The 23,182-nt window shown below is 40.8% G+C and overlaps 1 protein-coding gene across 1 annotated transcript in view; it reads left to right on the top strand.

Moving 5' to 3' along the window:
* B4GALT6 (beta-1,4-galactosyltransferase 6) overlaps nucleotides 1–11,772 on the top strand; it is a 112,310-nt gene extending 100,538 nt beyond the window's left edge. The window contains exons 7-9 of the mRNA XM_075826310.1: nucleotides 952–1,074; nucleotides 10,589–10,690; nucleotides 11,603–11,772. Coding sequence (XP_075682425.1) covers nucleotides 952–1,074; nucleotides 10,589–10,690; nucleotides 11,603–11,750 — 373 coding nt within the window. The 3' untranslated portion in view covers nucleotides 11,751–11,772. The remainder of the gene's footprint in view (nucleotides 1–951; nucleotides 1,075–10,588; nucleotides 10,691–11,602) is intronic.
* Nucleotides 11,773–23,182: the final 11,410 nt, after the last annotated feature.

Raw genomic sequence — 23,182 nt, forward strand, 5'->3', positions numbered from 1 at the left:
CAATGCCACACCCTGCCCTCTGTAGACAATACCACACAGATCCCCTTGTAGGTAGTGCCACACAGCACCCTTGTACATAGCCACCACTCACCAATGGCACCCCCCCCATAGATGGATCCCACCCCCCCTACCTTCCTGTAGGGGACGGCTCCAGGATAAGTCCCTGACTTCACTGTCCATCCATATATGGACATAGAAGTCAGGGACTTCTACTGGAGCGGAATCACCGGCCACATTGCCAGAGATTCCGTATCAGAAGTCCCTGACGTCACTGTCCATATATGGACATTGAAGTCAGGGACTTTTGGAGTGGAATTACTGGCCACAGCGCCGGGGATTTCGCTTCAGGAGTAGGGGACCGCTCGAGGAGAAGTCACTGTCCATATATGGGCAGTGAAGTCAGGGACAACTCCTGGAGCGGAATCCCCGGACCCCAGCTTTGGCTGTGGCTGGGGATTAGGGATTAAGCTCCTACAGGGAGCAACAAAATACCCTCATCCTCTTTCTCACATGCACTTCACATGACGGTTTACTGGGCCATCAATCGGCTGTGTGAATAGCCCCATTTTGGGTCTCTTGTTCCTACTGCAAAGTACAGCTGTCACGCGGCCGAGAATCCCTGTCGTGTGAATAGGGCCTAACAGACCAATAAAATGTTCAGAGATTTGTCATGCTGCTTTGAATAAAGAACAAAGTAAACAATATTTTGCGTCCTGTTGAGTTATCCCGCACTTCATACAGATTTTCACATTAGTCATTGTCGCATATTGATATGAGTTTGTCTTTTGTTTCCTTTATGAGCCTTCTGTTTCAAGTGATGGTAAGATGCTATTATTTGATAGTTTATTAGCTGGGATAGTTGTAAACATTAGATCATTACCAATTATAGACAAGATGATGCACTTTTTTTGTGAGAGCGCTCAGTAACCAGGCTTCTTTTGTGTCTTTCAGTCTACCATACAATGAGTTCTTCGGTGGTGTGAGTGGCTTGACTGTGGAGCAATATAGGAAGATTAATGGATTTCCAAATGCGTTCTGGGGCTGGGGAGGTGAAGATGATGATCTGTGGAACAGGTGAGTACATTGTCATAACAAGGACAATAACTGAAAGCTGATTCATTCACTTCATACAATGTGTCCTTGAAGGGAAACGAGACTTGGTTACCATTTGGCAGCAATGACCTACTAGTGTTATGTAAGGTCTGAACCGAAGCGCATAATACTCAGCATATGCCTAAACTTGAGGCATCCTGTATTACATTTTAGACACTTTTATCCCCTTAAGGACGTAGCCTATTTTGACATTAACCCCTTAAGAACCCGCACCGATCTGCCGTTCCGGCTGCCTCCAGGCATCGGAAGATATGGAGTGGTCGGTGCCGGAAGCAGATGGCTCCGGTCACTGTATAGCGGCCGTGCTTCAGTACTGCAGCTCTTCTCCTATTCACTCAAATAGGAACAGGGCTTCAGTACTGTGACAGGAGCCATCTGCTTCTGGCACCGACCACTGCATAACTTACGGTGCCCGGAGGCAGCCGGAACATAGTCTGTCGAAAGGGAGCCCCCTCCTTCTGTCGAAAGGGAGCCCTCTCCTTCTGTTTTAAAGGGAGCCTGTCACATTGAAAATGCAGACCAATCTGCGGGAAGCATGTTATTTATAGAGTAGGGCTAGCTTAACAGGTTGATTTTATATATTTTGTAGCAAAAGATTCAGTAGAGCTAGTGATTTATTCATTTAAATCTTTGCTTATTCTGGGCTTAGGAGTCCAGTGGGCGGTCCTACAGTGATTGACAGCCTTCCCTGTATGAGTGAATATAAATTGCTGTTAATCAGTGATTAGGACCGCCCACTGGACTCCTATATATAAAAGACATTTAACCCCTTAATGACCAGCTTATTTTAAACCTTAATGACCAAGGTATTTTTTACATTTTTCCATAGTCTTTCCAAGAGCTATAACTTTTTATTTTATTTTTGCATCTACATAGCTGTATAAGGTCTTGTTTTTTTGCGTGACAAGTTGTATTTTTTAATAGCACCATTTTGGGGTACATATTTATCGATTAACTTTTATTAACTCTCTTGGGGGGGGGGGATAGAAAAAAACCTGAAATTTCGCCATTCTTTTTTTCGTCCTAAATCGACGCCGTTTACCGTGTGGTATAAATAACACTAACTTTATTCAGCGTTTTGTTATGATTGCAACGATACCAAATTTGTATAGATTTTGTATGTTTTACACAGTAAAAACACCTTTTTTTTTTTTTTTTTTTTGGCGATGCGACTTTTTGATCACTTTTTATCAAATTTTTTTGTAAGGCAGGATTCTCAGAAAACAGCAATTTTTTTCATCTATTTTTTTTTTTTTTTGTATTTTTTTTTGTATTTTTTTTTTGTATTTTTTTTTTAGCTTTTACGGCGTTCACCGTGTGGGTTAAATAATGTAAGAGCTTTAGGCTGGGTTCACACGACCTATTTTCAGATGTATACGAGGCGTTTTTTGCCTCGTTTTACGTCTGGAAATACGTCTCAAATACGTTGTCAAACATCTGCTCATTACTTTCTATGGGTATAACGCTGTATTGTTCCCACGACGCGTAATTTTACGCGTCGTACGGCAATTACGACGCGTAAAATTACGCCTCGTAAAAAGAAGTGCAGGACACTTCTTTGGACGTTTTTGGAGCTGTTTTCTCATAGACTCCAATGAAAACAGCTCCAAAAACGGACGTAAAAAACGCCGCGAAAAATGCAGCGAAAAACGCGAGTTGCTCAAAATACGTCTGAAAAGCAGGGGCTGTTTTCCCTTGAAAACAGCTCTGTATTTTCAGACGTTTTTGGTCACTACGTGTGCACATACCCTTATAGTCTGAGTCGTTATGGACGTGGCGATACCAAATATTTCTAACGTTTTTGCTTTATTTTGTTTTTTTAATAGTAAAGCAGTTTGTAAGGGGAAAAAGTGTGTTTTTTTTTTTAAATTTACTTTATTAAACTTTTTTTTTATTTTTCTACTAGTCCCACTAGGGGACTTTAACCCCTTAGTGACCAGCCCATTTTAGGCCCTAATGACAAAGCTATTTTATTCGTTTTTCTATAGTCGCATTCAAAGAGCTAGAACTTTTTTATTTTTTCGTCTACACAGCTGTATGAGGACTTGTTTTTTGCGGGATTAGTTGTGCTTTTTAATGGCACCATTTTTGGGTACATATAATTTTTTTATTAACTTTTTTTGGGGGGGATTATAAAAAAAACCTGAAATTCCGCCATTGTTCTATGCGTTTTTAAATTGACGCCGTTCACTATGTGACGTAAATAACATGTTACCTTTACTCTATGGGTCGGTACGATTACGGCGCATATGTAGAGGTTTTTTTATGTTTTACGACTTTTGCACAATAAACAATTTTGAACTAAAATTATTTGTTTTTGCATCGTCGCTTTCCAAGAGCTGTAATTTTTTTATTTTTCCATCAATGTAGTGATTTTTTGGGCTGTTTTCTGCGGGACAAGACGTAGTTTTGAATGGTACTGTTTTGGGGTGCATGGGACTTATTGATTCATTTTTATTATGACTTTTTATTAAATAATCTTTATTTCACTTTGATGACTTATTTTATTAGTCCCACTAGGGGACTTTACTGTGCGATATTCCGATCGCTGCTATAATGCTCTGGTATACTTCGTATACCAGAGCATTATTGCCTGTCAGTGTAAATCTGACAGGCAATCTGTTAGGACGTGCCTCCGGCGCGTCCTAACAGGCATATGTCCAGGGCAGACCTGGGGGCTTTTATCAAGCCCCCGGCTGCCATGACACCCCATCGGAGACCCGCGATTTCATTCGCGGTCCGCCAATGGGTGACAGAGGGAGCGCACTCCCTCTGTAAACAAAGTTAAATGCCGCGGTCGCTATTGACGGCGGCATTTAACGGGTTAAACGGCCGCGATCGAAGTAAACTTCGATCGCGGGCGTTGGAGCAGGAGCTCAGCTGTCATCAGACAGCAGAGCCCCGTCTCCTGCCTGCACGGGAGACCCGTGCAGGACTTAGACTAGGCTGATGTGAAAAGGCGTCAGCCTAGCCTAAAGCCCATTAGTGACAGACGTAAAAAGGCGTATTGGTGGTCACTAAGGGGTTAATATGCGATCATCCAATCGCTTTTATAATACACTGCAATACTTTTGTATTGCAGTGTATTACTGCCTGTCTGTTTAAAGCGGACAGGCATCTGCTAGGCCATGCCTCTGGCATGAACTAGCAGGCATTCACTATAGGCAGACCTGGGGGCCTTTATTAGGCCCCCGACTGCCATCAGAGGCACAGACACTTGGCGATCTGATCACTGGGTGTCGGTGGGATCAGAGCTCCCTTTCTCTCTCCAAAACCACTCAGATGCGGCGCTCACTATTGAGTGCCGCATCTGAGAGGTTAAAAGGGGAGATCGATACTTACATCGATCTCACCCGTTCGAGCAGGGATGCCCTCTGGTAGCTGAGTGCAGGGAGATTTAACTGCTCCCTGCTCTGTTTACTCTGATGCAGTGCCGTGAAAAGGCATATGCATCAGAATAAAGGCCATTAGTGGCCGCCGTGAAAAGGCGTATTGGCGGTCACTAACGGGTTAAAAGTTAAACCCATTTTGTTTTAGTTTTTATGTAAAATAGCATAAACAGTAAAAAAATAAACATGGTGGGTATCACCACGTCCATCGGGATCCCAACTATTAAAATATAACATTATATATCCCGCATCACCTTGCCTTGAAATACAATTTAAATAAATTAACAAAAAAATTTGTATGTACCCCAAAATAGTACCAATAAAAATTAGCTTGCCCTGCAAAAATCAAGCCCTCATACAGCTCCATTGACCTAAAAATAGTCTGAGAATATGGTAACACGAAACAAAAAAAACAAATTTGGTATTGCTATTATCCTATTGACCTGCAGAATAAAGATAAATGTCATTTTTACCGCACAGTGAACGCTGTAAAATCAAAACCCAGAAGACATGCAGAATAGAAAGTTTTTCCAGTACATTCTATGGTACATTAAATGGTGCCATTAAAAATATAGAGCTCGTCCTGCAAAACAAAAAAAAACACCCCTAATGCGGCAATGTAGATGAAATAATGAGTGTTATCGTATCGTAGAAGCCGGGGATAAAAATACAAAAATTAAAAGCCGCAAACTGACGGAAGTGGGAAGAGGTGAAGAACCGCGGGAGTTTTTGTTTTAGTCTTTCACTGTATGGGATAAATAAAGTGTTAACTTTGATGCGGGTCGTTACGATTGCAGCGATACCACATTTGTATAGGATTAGTTAATTTTAACACACTTGCACAATAAAACCACTCTTTATGGAACAAATAAGGTGTTTTTTATTTTATTAGTAAATAAAACCGACCGTCAATCTATTAGGCTGTTCCTATACCACCTATAGGCATGGCAGGATTGGGGGCCTTTATTAGGCCCCTAGCTACCATGGCACCCGATCTGTTCCCCGTGGTTGTGTCGGAGGGTGCCGATGTGGTAACTGTGATCTCGGTCATGGCAGCGGAATGTTGGCTGTATTTTATAGCCAGCACCCGCTGCTGATGGCACGGGCGCAGCTCCTGAGCCTGTGGCATCCACTGGGTGTACTATTATGTCCTATTGCAGTAACAACACTGCAAATAGGACGTAATATTGTGTCCAAATGTGGGAAGGGGTAAATGGTATTATCGGAATATTTTCCTTTGCAAGCAAGAACTATTCCAAATATGGAGTGGTTTTAGTTGTATCATATTAGTAATTGCTAAAAATGTAGTCCCCTAATAAATGATCTGGCTCTGTGGCTGAGCTCCACTTTGAACACCATTATGCTGCCCTATAGGGCCTCATGGGGTTTTGTTTAGTATTGTTATTGAGCTTATGACTCCAATAGTCGCATAGAAACTAAATGGAGCTGCTTCGCGCATGCTCGACTGCTGCGCCATTCAAACTGAGGAAACGGGACCTCCGTTCTGTCGATCGGTAGGGGTCCCATCAGTTGGACCCCCACCAATTTATCAGTTATCACCTATCCAGTGGATAGGTGAAAACTGGCAAAAAAAAACGCTTTCTCTGCCTCCATTGATTTTAATAGGAGATCAGAGGCAGAACTGTGGCAAGAAAGAGCAAGCCGCCGAGGGAAAAAAACGCCTCTGCCTCCCATTGAAATCCATGGGAGGCCGTCTCGAATGTTTTTTGGCGCGGATTCAGACGCGGTTTTCGCATCAATCAGCGTAAAGAAAAACTCTGTGAACTGGTCCATAAGGCTTTTCCTGCCTTTTATTAAATGGGTGAACTGCCCGTGGAACCCACTCCGTCTCTTCTTCTTTTTAATTATACCACCTTTTGCCAATTAGCTCTTGTTGAAATCAATAACACAGAGGTTCACTTACTTTTTCTCCCTGCGCTGTGGCGGTTTACTCAATGAGCTTAATAAAAGGCATGAATAGTACAACTGGTTTTTACTTTAGTCACATTATCTAAATCACAAATATAGACACACAATCAGACCACATTTTATTAGTAAACAATGCAGAAATCTGGGATTCGAAAGGATTCACCTACTTTTTTTTTTTTGCAAAATGGAGGCAGGAGGAGACCGTAGCTGGCACTAGTCTATTTACAACTGACACGCCAAATTGAAGCAATAGGGAAATATGCTCCCAAATATAACATGGGTGGTGCTCTACTCTTACTTTTTTTGGAACTGTACATCTGGATGTTTGCATCTTTTTTTTTTTTCTTTCTCCCATTTAACGCCTAATAACACTCAATGTTGGTGTTTAAATTGGCCTTCAGTACAGGTTTATAAGCGACTGGTTGTCCATTTGTCTATTTTTCATCTAATGTGGATGGTGGTCTTAAATCATTGTGTTAATAAAGCATACCGGCGTACTAACGTGTCCATAGGGTTCCCATTAGCCCAACCAAGGCCAAAAGAGTGTCCTTTTAAACCTCCATCAGATCCGTATATGTTGGAATTTTTCTTGGGTATGAAATAGCGTATGCTTTTCCATACAACAGGACCCCATTAAAAAACATATACCCCGCTGTATACTTCTTATTAACATGGGAGTCTATGGATGACTGATACCTGTAACTTATATGCAATATAGTGGCATCTGTTTAACGTATACGTTATGAGCTTTTCATGGCGTGTCTGTTAAACAGATGCGATAATAACCTATAGGTGACGGGTGGCATACAGCACACACAGTCTATTATGTCATCCGTGCAATGCATACATCATGAAAAGATTGTGGCGTATGCTTTAACCCCTTAGTGACCACCAATACGACTTTTCACGTTGGTCACTAAGGGGCCTTAGGATAGGCTGATGCCTTTTCACGTGAGCCTAGTTTAAGTCCTGCACGTGTCCCCCGTGCAGGCTGGAGCCGGGGCTCTGCTGTCTGATGACAGCTGAGCTCCTGCTCCAACACCCGCGATCGAAGTTTACTTAGATCGCTGCCGTTTAACCTGTTAAATGCCGCCGTCAATAGCGACCGCGGCATTTAACTTGTTTACAGAGGGAGTAAGCTCCCTCTGTCACCAATCGGCGGCCCGCAAATGCAATTGCGGGTCTCCGATGGGGTGTCATGGCAGCTGGGGGCTTGATGAAAGCCCCAGGTCTGCCCTGGACATATGCCTGTTAGGACGCGCCGGAGGCACATCCTAATAGATTGCCTGTCAGATTTACACTGACAGGCAATAATGCTCTGGTATACGAAGTATACCAAAGCATTATAGCAGCGATCGGAACATCGCACAGTAAAGTCCCCTAGTGGGACTAATAAAATAAGTCATAAATGTGAAATAAAGATTAATAATACAAAGTACAGTAAAAAAATAAAAGTAAAACCATTCTTTTCCATAAAAAGTGTAAAAAATAAATAAAAGTACACATATATGGTATCTCCGCGACCGTAATGACTCCATTAATAAAGTTAATATGGAATTTAAACTGCAAGGTGAACACCGTTAAAATAACGCAAAAAACAATGGCGAAATTGCAATTTTTTTCCATCGCTCCCCAAAAAAGTCATAATAAAAATGAATCCATAAGTGCCATGCACCCCAAAACAGTACCATTCAAAATTACATCTCGTCCCGCAAAAAACATGCCCAAAAAATCACTACATTGATGGAAAAATAAAAAAGTTACGGCTCTTGGAAAGAGACGATGCAAAAACAAATCATTTTAGTTCAAAAGTGTTTTTATTGTGCAAAAGTCGTAAAACATAAAAAACCTCCACATATGTGGTATCGCCGTAATCGTACCGACCCATAGAATAAAGGTCACATGTTATTTACGCCGCACAGTGAACGGCGTCAATTTAAAAACACATAGAACAATGGCGGAATTTCAGGTTTTTTTTATAATCCCCCCCCCCCCAAAAAAAAAGTTAATAAAAAAATTATATGTACCCAAAAATGGTGCCATTAAAAAGTACAACTAATCCCGCAAAAAACAAGTCCTCATACAGCTATGTAGGCGAAAAAATAAAAAAGTTATAGCTCTTTGAATGCGACTATAGAAAAACGAATAAAATAGCTTGGTCATTAGGGCTTAAAATGGGCTGGTCACTAAGGGGTTAAACCTATCCCGTAACAGTCTATGGGTGACGGGTGCCACTGTTAGGAATCAACGGCATAGATTTAACAAACAGTATGTGTCGGGAACTTTTCCTAAAACTTGATATGAGTGGGGCCTAATCTGGTCTGGGTGTGCTATAGTTAACCCCTTAATGACCGGGCCATTTTGCACGTTAATGACCAAGGATTATTTTTTGTTTTTTAACGGTCGCATTCCAAGAGTCGTAACTTTTTTTTTATTCCGTCGACATAGCCGTATAAGGGCTTATTTTTTGCGGGACGAGTTGTATTTTGTAATTGTACCATTTTTAGATGCTTATAACATATTGATTAACTTTTATTAACTTTATTTTAGGAGAGAATTGAAAATAAGCAGCGGTTCCAGCATTAATTTTCACGTTATAAATGTACGCCGTTTACTATGCAGCAGAAATAACATGTTACCTTTATTCTATGGGTCGGCACGATTACGGGGATACCAAATATGTAAAGGTTTTATGTTTTTCCTACGTTTGCACAATAAAAAACGTTATAGAAAAAAATTACTTGTTTTTGCATCGCCGCATTCCAAGAGCCGTAACGTTTTTATTTTTCCGTCGATGTGGTATGTGGTCTTGATTTTTGCGGGACAATGTGTAGTTTTCATTAGTACTATTTTGGGGTACATAGGACTTATAGATTATCTTTTATTTTATTTTTTATGGGGGGAATGGGAGAAAAGAGAATTTTGCCGTTTTTTGCATTTTCTTTGGACGCCGTTCATCCGGCGGTTTAATTAATGTGTTCATTTTATTGGTCAAGTTGTTACGATTGCGGGGATACCATATATGTGTATGTGCGATTTTGTTTTGACAGTTTTACTAAATAAAACCACTTTTTGGGCCAAAAAAGTAGTTTTATTTGACTTTGACTATAATTTTTATTTTATTTTTTTTCACAAACTTTATTTAACTGATTGCCATTTTTTTTTTAAGTCCCATCAGGACACTTCACTGTGCGATCTGTTGATCGCATATATAATGGTTTGGTATACTTAGTATACCAAAGCATTATTGCCTGTCAGTGTAAAACTGACAGGCAATCTGTTAGATCATGCCTCCGGCATCGCCTAACAGGCAGATGCTGAAGACAGACCTGGGGGTCTTTGTTAGACCCCCGGCTGTCATGGAAACCGACGGCGACCCGCGATTTGTTTGCGGGGGCGCCGATCTGGTGACAGAGAGAGCTCCCTCCCTGTCAAACACATTTGATGCCGCTGTCACTATTGACAGCGGCATTTAATGGGTTAAACTGCCGGAATCGGAGCGCGCTTCGATTCCGGCAGTTGCAGCAGGAGCCAGGCTGTGTATAACAGCCGTGCTCCTGCCGCTGATCGCGTGGGTACGCTGTCAGTACCCGCGCGATCACAGGACGGATATATCCGTCCTCCTGCGCGAACTAGCAGCTGCTGAGGACGGATATATCCGTCCTTCGGCGTTAAGGAGTTAATCCAGTTGTGGTCATTGGCTATAGTGAAGATGTTTTGGTACCTGTTATCTGCAGGCTGCTAACCATGATATCTTGGGGAAGACCATTGCATCCGCACCAATTCCTGCTTCTCTGGTGACGGAGAGGCCGTATGGAGTTTTGGTTGTTTGCAACCCTCCTGCTCTGTCGTACGGTTGCTCCAGCTTGTACAGGCGGTGCACACCCTGGGCATCCCCCATTCTGGGGTTTCGTTGGTCTCGATAGTCTGATACCCACTATTCAGATGTTTCATGGTATATCAAATTGATGTGATGTAAATTGTAGTATTACCCCTTTTACTATACAAGGGTTGGTTCATTAAAAATAAGCCTACTTTTTATTTTAAGAGATTGTTGCTCTTGTGATCGGTGTCTTGACTGACATAAAATAACTGTTAGCGGTTTTGATCAATAGATCAAAGAATTTCTGTTTATTTCAGATGATTTATGATTTCAGGGTGCATTACGCTGGCTACAATGTTTCAAGACCGGAAGGAGACCTTGGGAAATACAAGTCCATTCCTCATCATCATAGAGGGGAGGTGCAGTTCTTAGGCCGGTAGGTGTCATTAGTTATGGATTGTCTGCTGAAAGAATAGCTAAGTAGGTGACTTCAGAATAAGCAGTCCTGTTGTGTACATGGGAAGTCACACTATTTCTGACCATTATATTGCTTGTAGCCTGCATTTTTCAGCAGTTTTCCCTTTTTGTAGGCTCCCTTTTTAACTGTTCGTTTTCCCTGAGCTTGGCTCCAAAATGGGCAGAGATTGTGTTGTGTATGGGACGCACAAAATGTAATGTGTAGGTTCTCTCTCATGTGAACGTCCACCCTTGAACACCATTTTGTGTGTGTGTTTTTTTTTATATCCAAATAGATACAAAATTCTGTGCTAATTTCTTAATCTTTTTATTGGTTGGAGCTCAGTTTTTCTGATACAGAGCTCCAAATCCTCTGCATAGAGTTAAAAATTAAAATTCTAACTGCTTACAACCACCACTGAAGGGAGCTAAAGTGCAAACGGATTATACATTGAAGTCCGTAATAAAACGGTATGTAGTTCGCTCCTAAACTCCCCCTAGTAGGCAGGCAGCCAGATTATTAGGTTTCAACTCGGTCTATGCAGAGGATGTGGTGCACTGAGAAAGGTGTGATATTGGTCCATCAGCTTGAGGAATGTGCTTCTTTATATATATTGGGGTCACTTCCGGTTTGTACCCCAATCTTGAGTTCGGAGGCGGTTTACTGGGTGCGATGGTGACCACTAGCATACTTCTATGTATTAATAGATCTATATATTTATATTAGACGTCAGTTTGGCGATCGTGGTTGTCTGCTTTAGACACAACCCCCTCTGAAAATGCTCAGGCCCCCCTTATTTCAGGAACTTCCCAATCCCCTTTACATCAATATTGCCATTACATTGTATTACAGATCCTAGATTATAATCTTTGTTTTTTACCCTCTAAACAGGTACAAACTGCTGCGTTATTCTAAAGAACGTCAATATCTCGATGGACTAAATAATTTGATATATGCTCCAAATATCATCATAGAGAAGTTTTATAAAAACATCACGGTTAACCTAGTGCCAGAGCTGGCTCCAGTGAAAGACTATTAATGGGGGGTGCTCACTGTCCGAAATCGACCGGATACCTAGGGGAGCAGCAGGAACACTGTCGGAATGACCACCTCCAATGGAATACTAGTGACTGATATCTAATTCCAATTCTCTGAATGTGTGACCATCCATACATCCGAAGCCAGCAGCTGCTATATCCATGTTTACAGCAGAAGACTGCTCATAATAAAAGCCTTGTCTCACCAAATGCTCTACATTTTCACCGTTCAATCCACTGTGCAGTGATTTTTAGTTGAAGAACACAATTCGTTATCGTCCTCTTATTTACACCAATCTACTGCTTCTTCAGTTACCTTTGGATGTTTGTTTGTTTTTTCTTTTTGTCCTTTTCTAGGCATTTTTTATTTTGTATTCCACAGGTGTACATGTTTCTGTATATATCATTTTGAGTTGTGTAAATACATTGGTTATATACGTGCAGATACATCTATGTATACTCACATGGATTAATGTAAAGTTATTACAATGTTTTTAATGACCCCCGTTTTACACCTTCGCATGTCTTTATTGTAGAACTGTACTATTATAATATTATTTTTTTATTACAGACATTGTCTTCATTTGCATGAAAAAAAAACATGTAAATAGTAGAATTTTAAAAATATGTTTGAGCTTTATGTAAAATGAAGGACATGTTTGTAACTAATGGCCAGCTATGACTGTAAACTGTTATAATGGTTTGTGAGCTTAAGGCCTTCTAGACAAGTCTGCTACGGGTTCATTTCCGAATTGTCGTCTCTTCAATTGTAAGTAAAGGGACCTGTTATGGGTCTATCAAATGCAGCCGTGGCCACCGTGGGGCAGAATGTACAGTTAATCCCGCTATCATTTGTGGTTGTATGATTTATTCTATGGCATCTTTATTGTATAATATATCATAAAAGCTACATATCATAACATACATACAGGTTGTCCAAATATCTGTGCCAACTGTGTTCAATGTCAGGGAGACGATGCCAAGAATATATAATATATATATATTTTTCGTGTGTGTGATGTGTTTTTAGGTTGCTAATTTATTTTAAGGGTTTTTTATACTGTATTTTTATTTGCGGCATATGACTTTTGTGTGAAACTCCGAATGTTGTTCTTTGAAGAATGACGTGTTGTTGCTGGTGATGTTTTTTCTAGAAGTACAATATAATTCACATTGCTCCAGAGAACACTGTCATTTTGAGAATTTGATTCTCCGTTTTCGGAGTTAAATGAGTTTTTTGTTGTAGTCGTTGTGTCTTTATTTTACAAGTAAGGAGAATGAAATCTTTCATTTACTTCTGGGACTTTGTACTGAAGAATGCAAAACAAATTGCCTTCAAAGTATTCTAATACACTAAGGAGGAATTCTTAGAAAAGTGGGACTTTATTCCATAGTAGCCGGCCAGATTATGGCTGAAAACGAGCGCTACTTTAATATCTGCGGTACTGTAAGGTTTAGCTGCTGCATTCAGGAAAGTCTGCCCTCCGAAAGTTCTCTCTAAAATGAAAGGGGTTGTTTGCAATCAGAAAAAAAGATCTGCATTGTATTGCGGTTCAGCCGCATTCACTTAAATGGGGATGAGCTGCAATACCAAACACAGCCCATGGACATGAGTGGAGCTGTTTCTGGGATTTAAAAAAAAAAACCAGCCCTTTTTTTTCCCTGATTTCATGTAACCCCTTTAAATTGCTATATAGTGAGGACACCAGGGCTTTACTTCACCGTCTCCTCTTCATTAAACTGCTACTCCCTGATTGGAATGAGCACTTCTTCTTTTGTTTTTTTTGCCCAATTCCAGTTTCACCATTTTGCCTTATTCACTGGCCATTAGGATGCATTGTGCGACTCCGTTCACCAGGTTTGAGATTTGCTTTTGCAGAAATTTAAGGGAATAGGCGGCAAATTGATTCTCCTGTTGTAATATATAGACCAGTGAAACTGTGAACCAATTTGCTCTTCTCTAATCATGGAAAACCCCTTTCGTTTCCAAAGCTCCATCTAACCGCACCTCCGGCACTTACACCACGGCGTGTACGTGGCGTTCCTTTAAGTAAACCACATTAGCGAAACGGCTATTTCAAGGCAGACCTCTGTTTGTGGTGCGCACGTTTTCGATCAGTCACATCGCATGTGACAGGGCTTTGGTCAGTCAATGGCACTTAATGTATTATTTCAAAGAGAGAACAAAAATGGAGACATTTTCGTTTTAGAGAGGTCCTCCGGAATGTACAAGGTTTGTCGCGCTGCTCGTATTTTTCCTCTCCTTTTACATACATCATGTAGCGATTTAGTCCCTGGAAAGCAGATAACTTGAATGCTTGAATCGTATATTCTCTCCTTGGCTATAGACGCACTCCATGTAAATGTCACTCCTCAAGGTTTGTTCTCAAGGACTGAATTGCTACCTATCTCACTTTTTTTTTGCAATGAGCACAATATTTGTTAGTCTCGGAGAACCCCTTTAAATTCAATATTTCTATTTCAAAGCCTATTTTTTCCCTTACATTGTGAACGTTGTGTTTTTGTTTGTATTGAAGGGAGCTATTATTATATATGACAGTGCAGTGTTAATGGCCTTTGTTGACTAGGTTGACTCTACAGTGATACTGTGAGATTATTTTATAAGTCTGATTTTATAAAGCTGAAACATATGCATTATTTAAGACCTTAGTTTTTTGGGCTGTTCCTTTGCAGAAATTCTTAGATTTCCGTATTTAAGCAAATCAAACCATATAGAGAGTTTGTGAGACGGAACTAAAGTTATAAGTGAAACTACACCTAGACGACTTATTGCTCTGAATTTTTTTTATTTCTACATTTCTTAAAGTTAGGGTGCTCGCGGCAGATTTTGTTGCAGAATTTTCTGAATTTTCCATTCATCTGAATAGGACCTGCAGAAATCCATGCGTTTGCTGCAGGAACAACCACATTCAGATGAATGGAACTTATGTTCAGTCGCTGAAATTTCTGCAGCAAAATCTGCTGCATGTGAATACGCCCTTAGAGAGAACGTGTCACTAGACATCTTGTGGCCTGAGTCACTGTACACTACATGACACTTTATAAGGCACTGGATCCTAGTAATGATATGCTGCATTCTCATAAATATGATTTCAGACCACAAGATGCTCCCTCTAGTGTTTAGAACTACAATTACAGCAGCACTGTGACTTACAAATGTACCTGTTGTATGTAGAGATTTAGAACCGGCAGGGAAATTTATTTGAGTGCATTCTTCCAGTAAAATCTACACAAATTCCAGGCAGTGTTTATTGTGCCTTGTTTATTTTAGTAGTTTCAATATTGAAATATGGGATACTGTAAATTTGTTGCCATTTTAGTAGGAAGCCATGAAGAATATACGTTCCTTTTTTATTTTGGCACCGTTCATTACTTCTTGAGTAGGCGAATGGTTATGCAGTCTTGGAAGAGAGTGTTGCTCTACAATACAATAGCAATAATGTCTGTGAACTGGGACTCTTACACCATTTTATTTGTAGAATATAAACACACGATCAAAGCTAATTTTATTTTTTTGCATTGCATGTGTCAATGAAGGTCGTTTTTATTTTGATGTTCTTCCACATTCTTACACAATAAACTTAAAGTAAAATCAAACGTGTTGACTTGTTGGTGTGGATCTGACTTTTTTACCTGGGTTTGATCAGGACTTTCATACACACATGGTGTTCTTCAGCGCTTACACATTCCATTACAGGTCACTTTTTAGTATATATTATATCTATCTAGTAGATCTATCAGAATTATATATTTTTTTATTTTATGTCTTAGGACACTGGTCTGTATTCCAATATAAATGTGCACCCTATGTATTTTCTGCAGGGGGAAATGTGATATTTCATCATGGTGCCGCAGGGCCCCAGGGCAAATTTTGAACATTGGTGCCTCCCCTACCATCAGTTTGTTTAGACTCGTGGACCCCAGGGGTATTGCAATAGTCTATTAAGATTAAAGGCACAAGCCCCCTTTAAAAAAAAAAATGATGTATCATAGACCACATAGCTATGAAAATTTTGTGTGTATCATAATTTACCTCTACAACAATAGTCATAGTTGTCAAATAATACAACGGCCAAATAACGTCACCATACTGTTACTGAACAAAGTCCGTATACCAATGATACCACTATACAAGGGGCAAATAATACCTCCAACACCATAGTCACATATTACCACTACATAATGACTAAATAATATCACCATACTGTTAATGAGTTATATCTCCACATAGTGACTGAGTAATACCACCTTACTGTCACTGAATAATACCGCCAAACCATGACCATATATTACCAGCACATAGTGACTAAATAATACCGCCACTCCTGGACCACGTATTACCACCATAAAGTGACTGAATAATACCACCTTACTGTTACTGAATAATACAGCCAAACCATGACCATATATTACCAGCACATAGTGACTGAATAATACCGCCACTCATGGACCACGTATTACCACCATAAAGTGACTGAATAATACCACCATACCATGACCATATATTACCACCACAAAGTGACTGAATACCGCCATACCATGACCATATATTACCACCACAAAGTGACTGAATAATACCGCCATACCATGACCATATATTACCAGCACATAATAATAATACCGCCACTCCTGGACCACATATTACCACCACAAAGTGACTGAATAATACCGCCACTCATGGACCACGTATTACCACCATAAAAGGACTGAATAATACCACCATACCATGACCATATATTACCACCACAAAGTGACTGAATAATACCGCCATACCATGACGATATATTACCAGCACATAATAATAATACCGCCACTCCTGGACCACATATTACCACCACAAAGTGACTGAATAATACCGCCACTCATGGACCACGTATTACCACCATAAAAGGACTGAATAATACCACCATACCATGACCATATATTACCACCACAAAGTGACTGAATAATACCGCCATACCATGACGATATATTACAAGCACATAATAATAATACTGCCACTCCTGGACCACATATTACCACCACAAAGTGACTGAATAATACCGCCAAACCATGACCACATATTACCACTGGCGACGTCTTCTTTTATTGGAGCCGTTTACTTTTCTGTATTTTTTTAACTGACTTAAACCGCCATGAAGACTTCTTCCAGCCAGGACTCATCTCTGCAGAATATGCCGGCCAAACATGTTTAGCTCCTCGCTTTTTTAACACATTTACACAAACTCACACTCCATAGTGTCCCAAACAGTAATAATACATCCATTGGTGCCCCACACAGTAATAGTACCTCCTTTTGTGCCTCCCGACCTCTCATAGGCCTAGAGCAGCCTGTGACATACAAGAGTAAGTGGTGGGGCAGGGAGCCAAAGGCTCTCTGCTCCTCCATAGTTTTTAACTGGATTCACATATTGCGGATGCAGATACAGTGGAAAGCCGTGCTCGCCTGGGGTTCCAAGGCATGTGTCCGGGAGTAAGCAACAATGCCACGGGCGAGCCCCCTGTGACATAGTTAAACCCCTGGTTATGGACACCACATTTGGGAAATATTGCACTCTTTCCTACTGCCCCCCTATATGTCAGCATAATAGGCTCCATTCTAGACTAGTAAATACATTTTCCAGTCTGCTGTAAAATAGAATGTTCTCACCTCACTATCAGATGTACAGTGTGTTTTATTATTCAGACCTTTTCCACATTTCCTTGTTAGTCTTATTCTAAAATAGATCATATTCTCATTAATCTGTTCCCACTATACCATGATGACAATCCAAATCAGGCTTGTAGAAGTTTTTGCAAATGTATGAAAATAAACTATATTATTACATTCACATTCGTATTCAGACCCTTAAGGGTATGTGCACACGATGGCAGGCATTACGGCTGAAAAGACAGACTGTTTTCAGGAGAAAACGGCTGCCTCGTTTCAGACTTAAATGCTCCTCCTCGCATTTTGCGAGGCTTCTCTGACAGCCGTAAATTTTGATCTGTGCTTCATTGACTTCAATGAAGAACGGCTCAAATTACGTCTGAAAGAAGTGTCCTGCATATAATGTATATAAGTGTCCTGCACTTCTTTTGACGAGGCTGTATTTTTACGCGTCGTCGTTTGACAGGCGACGCGTAAATGACAGGTTGTCTGCACAGTACGTCGGCAAACCCATTCAGATGAATGGGCAGATGTTTGCTGACGTATTTTAGCCCTATTTTCAGACGTAAAACGAGGCATAATACGCCTCGTTTACGTCTGAAAATAGGTCGTGTGAACCCAGCCTTACTATGACACATATAATTGAGTTCAGGTAGATCCGGTTTCCAATGATCATTCTTAAGATGCTTCTACAACTTGATTGTCCATCTGTAATAAATTATAATGATAGGACATTATTTAGGAAGGCACAAGCCTGTGTACAGTATCTAATGTCCCACAGTTGACCATGCATGTAAGGGTATGTTCACACGGCCAAATTTCAGACGTATACGAGGCGTATTATGCCTCGTTTTACGTCTGAAAATACGGCTCCAATACGTCGGCAAACATCTGCCCATTCATTTGAATGGGTTTGCCGACGTACTGTGCAGACGACCTGTTATTTACGCGTCGTCGTTTGACAGCTGTCAAAAGACGACGCGTAAAAATACAGCCTCGTCAAAAGAAGTGCAGGACACTTCTTTGGACGTTTTTGGAGCTGTTTTCTCATAGACTCCAATGAAAACAGCTCCAAAAACGGACGTAAAAAACGCCGCGAAAAATGCGAGTTGGTAAAAAAACGTCTGAAAAGCAGGGTCTGTTTTCCCTTGAAAACAGCTCTGGATTTTCAGACGTTTTTGTTGACTACGTGTGAACATACCCTAAGAGCAAAAACAAAGCTGTAAAGGATTGTGTTGAGGCACAGACCTGGAGAGCGGTTAAATAAAATGGATGACGTTTGGGTTCATCAGGGCTGTTGGTGCTGGTCTTCCGGCCAAATTCCCCAATTGAGGTAGAAGGGCCTTAGTCAGGGAGGTGACCAAGATCCCGAGGGTCACTGACAGAATGTGGAGATGGCACAACGTTCCAAAAGGACAACCATCTCTGCAATAATCACTCCACCAATCATGCCTTTGTAGTAGAGGTGCCGTTACTCCTTGGTAAAGGACTCTCAAGCCCTGAGAAGCAGTCTGCTCTGATGAAAACAAGATTGAGCTCTTTGACTTGAATACCAAGTGTAATGTCTGGAGGAAACCAGACTCCGCTCATCATCTGGTCGTTACCCTCTGATGATTTTCGTTAGGGTTTTTTATTTTGCAGATGCAGAAACTAGTCAGGGTGGAAATAAAAATTGAACAGAGCAAAGTATTTAGAGATCCCTCATGATAAACCTGCTCACATGGGACGGAAATGCTACAGATTTTCTGCGCTGAAAATATGGCGTGGATAACAGTCCCAGCCACGTGGATGATGTTTGAATACATCTCGAATAGCAAAGCATGCTCATTCTATTCTGGATGTTCACTTCTAATTTCACCTTTTTCAAAGCAGAAGGGGTGAAATCCACATGTAACAAGTGCAGATTTTGCTTTGGAAAGCTTGCAGCATTTCTGTTCTATGTGAATATAGCCCAAGAGCGATCGAACCTCTGACACGCAGCCAAGACAAGGCAGGAGTAGCTTTTAGACAAGTTTGATCAGGTTCCAGTCTGGGCCACTCAAGTACATTTACAAACGTCTGGAGAGCCCTGAAACCAGTTGTGCATCGACTGTCCCCATCCAACCCGACTGAGCTTGAGGATCTGCAAAGAAAAATGGGAGAACCTTTCCAAATACAGGTGTGTGAAGCTTGTAGCTTGTGTAACTCTGATATAAAAAAATATTTTATTTTTTATAGATTTATAAAAGATACAAACCCGATTTCAACTTGTAATTATGGTGTATTATGTGCGAATGAGAAAAAAAAAATTATACAGAATATTTTAGAATAAGGCTGTAAACAAGTGGAAATGTGAAATGTGCTGAAGACGTCTATACACACTAGTAGGGTATGTGTACATGGTGCGGATTTCATTGCAGAAAATCTGCAGCATATTACATGAGTGCATGAGATTTAAACAAATATCATCCACACACTGCAGAAATTGACTTGCAGCATTTTTCAATCTGCAGTTTGCAGCATGTAAATTTCTCTTGCGAAAACGCTGCAGAATTTCCGCACAGAAAACCTGGTCGGAAATTCTGCAGCTAATCTGCCCCATGTGCACATACCCAAAGGGTGCAGTCGCACGCGGATTTTCTTGCAGAAATTTCTGCGACTGAAAATCCATTCCAATCATCTGAATGTTGTTTCTGCAGCAGGTGCCTGGATTTCTGAAAGTTCCTTTCAGACGAATAGAGCTGATTTTCAGTCATAGAAATTCCTGCAACAAAGTCTGCTGCATGGGACTGCACCGTTAATGTAGAGTTAAAGGCTAACTAAACCTTTTGAATAGCATTTTTATTTATTTTTAAATGAAAAAGGTCAGTCAATGTGATTGGTACAATGTTATAAATAGTTTTTATAAAAAATTTATTTTACTTTTTGAGATACAGCTGCTCTGAATTCTCTATACAGAGCACCTAAATCCTGCTCCCGTTAGGTCTGCGGGACTGACCGGATCAGTGAAAGGTTCATAAATTAGATGTGATCGATTACAGGTGGATCCTGCGTGTCAAAAACACACAGGACCCGCTGACACTGAACCCGTCATGTCTGCGGGACTGACGGATTCAGGTCAAAGCGAAAGATACAGCTGCTCTGTATAGAGAATAAAGAGCAGCTGTATCTCAAAAAGTTAAAATAATTTTTAATGAAAAGTATTTATAAAGTTGCACCAATCACACTGACCTTTATATTAAAAAAATAACATTCAAAGGTTTACATAGCATTTAATGACAGAAGATCGGTCTGACAGACAAGTAATGCCTCACCTTAGGTGAAAAACGAACTTTCTTGCTGAAAGTACTAGTTGGAAGAAAGTACTGGGTATCAGTGGCCGGCCTTACATTGGATGGTGCCCAGTGCAGTACCGTCTGTTTGTGCCCCACATACAGTGTACTGTCATGTAGTGTACAAACAACCATACCAAACTGCCGAAATATAAGTGTTATAAAATATGGTGTTAAAATAACATTGCCATACAGTTGTCTAAATAACAATGCGTTACGCTACCATCTTCCTACATTGCAAAAATAATATACTGCACAATGACTAAGTGGCAGTGGCCCACAATGCCTGAGCAAATTCCACCATGCAGTGCTCAAATAATACAAACCATGACCAAAAACAGCTCCCTAGATATTGTTATCTTATAACAAAGCTATATAATGTAGCCATAATAGTGGTATAAATTAATATTAAGATTAGAAGTGGTCACAAGCCTTGGAAGCCATTTCAAGTGCCCCCTCAACATAGGCCCACAAGGCGCCCTGTGTGATCACCTACAGTGGATATAAAAAGTCTACACACACCTGGTAAAATGCCATCATTTCAGAACATTTCCACCTTTTAATGTCACCTATAATCTGTACAATTGTATCGAAAATCTTTTAGGGTGGAAAAATAATAACAAAATTAATGTGGTTGCATAAATATGCACACCCTTAAACTAATACGTTGTTGAATTACCCTTTGACTTTATGACAGCATTCTGTCTTTTTGGGTAGAAGTCTATCAGCATGGCACATCTTGACTTGACAATTGTTGCCCACTCTTCCTTGCAAAAGCGCTCCAAATCTATCAGATTGCGAGGGCATCTCCTGTGTACAGCCCTCTTCAGGTCACCCCACAGATTTTCAATGGGATTAAGGTCTGGGCTCTGGCTGGGCCATTACAAATCTGATCTTCTGGTGAAGCCAGTCTTTTGTTGATTTGGAGGTATGCTTTGGGTCGTTGTCGTGCTGAAAGGTGAAATTCCTCTTCATCTTTTTAGCAGAGGCCTGCAGGTTTTGTGCCAATATTGACTCATATTTGAAACTGTTCATAATTCCCTCCACCTGGACTAAAGCGCCAGTTCCAGGTGCAGAAAAACAGCCCCAAAGCATAATGCTGACTCCACCATGCTTCATGGTGGGTATGGTGTTCTTTTGGTGATGTGTAGTGCTGGCTTTGCGCCAAACATACCTTTTGGAAATATGGCCAAAAAGTTCAACCATGGTCTCATCCGACCATAACGCATTTTCCCCACATGCTTTTGGCAGACTTGATGTAGGTCTTTGCAAAACATAGCCGGGCTTGGATGTTTTTCTTTGTTAGAAAAGGCTTCCGTCTTGCCACCCTACCCCACAGCTCAGACATATGGAGAATACAGAAGATTGTTGTCACATGCACTACACAAGTACCTGCCAGAAAGTCCTGCAGCTTGTTTAATGCTGCTGTAGGCCTCTTGGTAGCCTCACGGACCAATTTCGTCTTGTCTTTTCATCAAATTTTGAGGGACATCCAGTTTTTGGTAATGTCACTGTTGTGCCAAATGTAATCCACTTCTTGATGACTGTCTTCACTGTGTTCCATGGTATATCTAATGCCTTGGAAATTCTTTGGAACCCTTCTCCTGACTGATGCCTTTCAACAATCACATCCCTTTGATGTGTTTGTAATCTCTTCACGGACCATAACTTTTGTGGTCACATGCAACAAAGAAAATGTCAGGGAACTGTGTACTGACTACTATTCTACATGAGTTTAAATGTGATTGGCTAATTCTGAACACAACCACATCCTCAATTATAAGAGGGTGTTCACACTTATGCAACCACATTATTGTAGTCTTGTTGTTTTTATTTTTCCCCACTAAATGATTTCAGTTTGTTTTTCAATGGAATTGTACAGATTATAGGTCACATTAAGGCTTTATTCAGACGAACGTGAAAAAGGTCCGTGCAACGCGCGTGATTTGCACGCGCGTTGCACGGACCTATATGTGTCTATGGGGCCGTGCAGACATGTCCGTGATTTTTGCTCAGCGTGAGTCCGCTGAAAAAAAGTCACGACATGTCCGTTCTTTGGGCGTTTTGCACGCATCACGCACCCATTGAAGTCAATGGGTGCGTGAAAACCACGCATGCCGCACGGAAGCACTTCCGTGCGAACTGCGTGATTCGCGCAAGAGCTGTCAAAAGGATGAATGTAAACAGAAAAGCACCACGTGCTTTTCTATTTACAAACATCCAAACGGAGTGTCTTTGAGAAGAGCGAACCCGGACAACCGAACCGAACTTCACCGGGTTCGGCCGAACTCGGCAAAAAAATTTCCGGTACGCGACGTCCGGATATAGTCACTGTCCAGGGTGCAGAAAGAGTTAAACTGTTTCAGCACCCTGGACAGTGACTTCCGATCCCAATATACATGAACCTGTAAAAAAAAACTAAGTTCTGACTTATCGATAACTCCCGGTCATC

The sequence above is a fragment of the Rhinoderma darwinii genome, chromosome 5 (genome assembly GCF_050947455.1).
Source record: "Rhinoderma darwinii isolate aRhiDar2 chromosome 5, aRhiDar2.hap1, whole genome shotgun sequence".
In the NCBI taxonomy this organism is placed as follows: domain Eukaryota; kingdom Metazoa; phylum Chordata; class Amphibia; order Anura; family Rhinodermatidae; genus Rhinoderma; species Rhinoderma darwinii.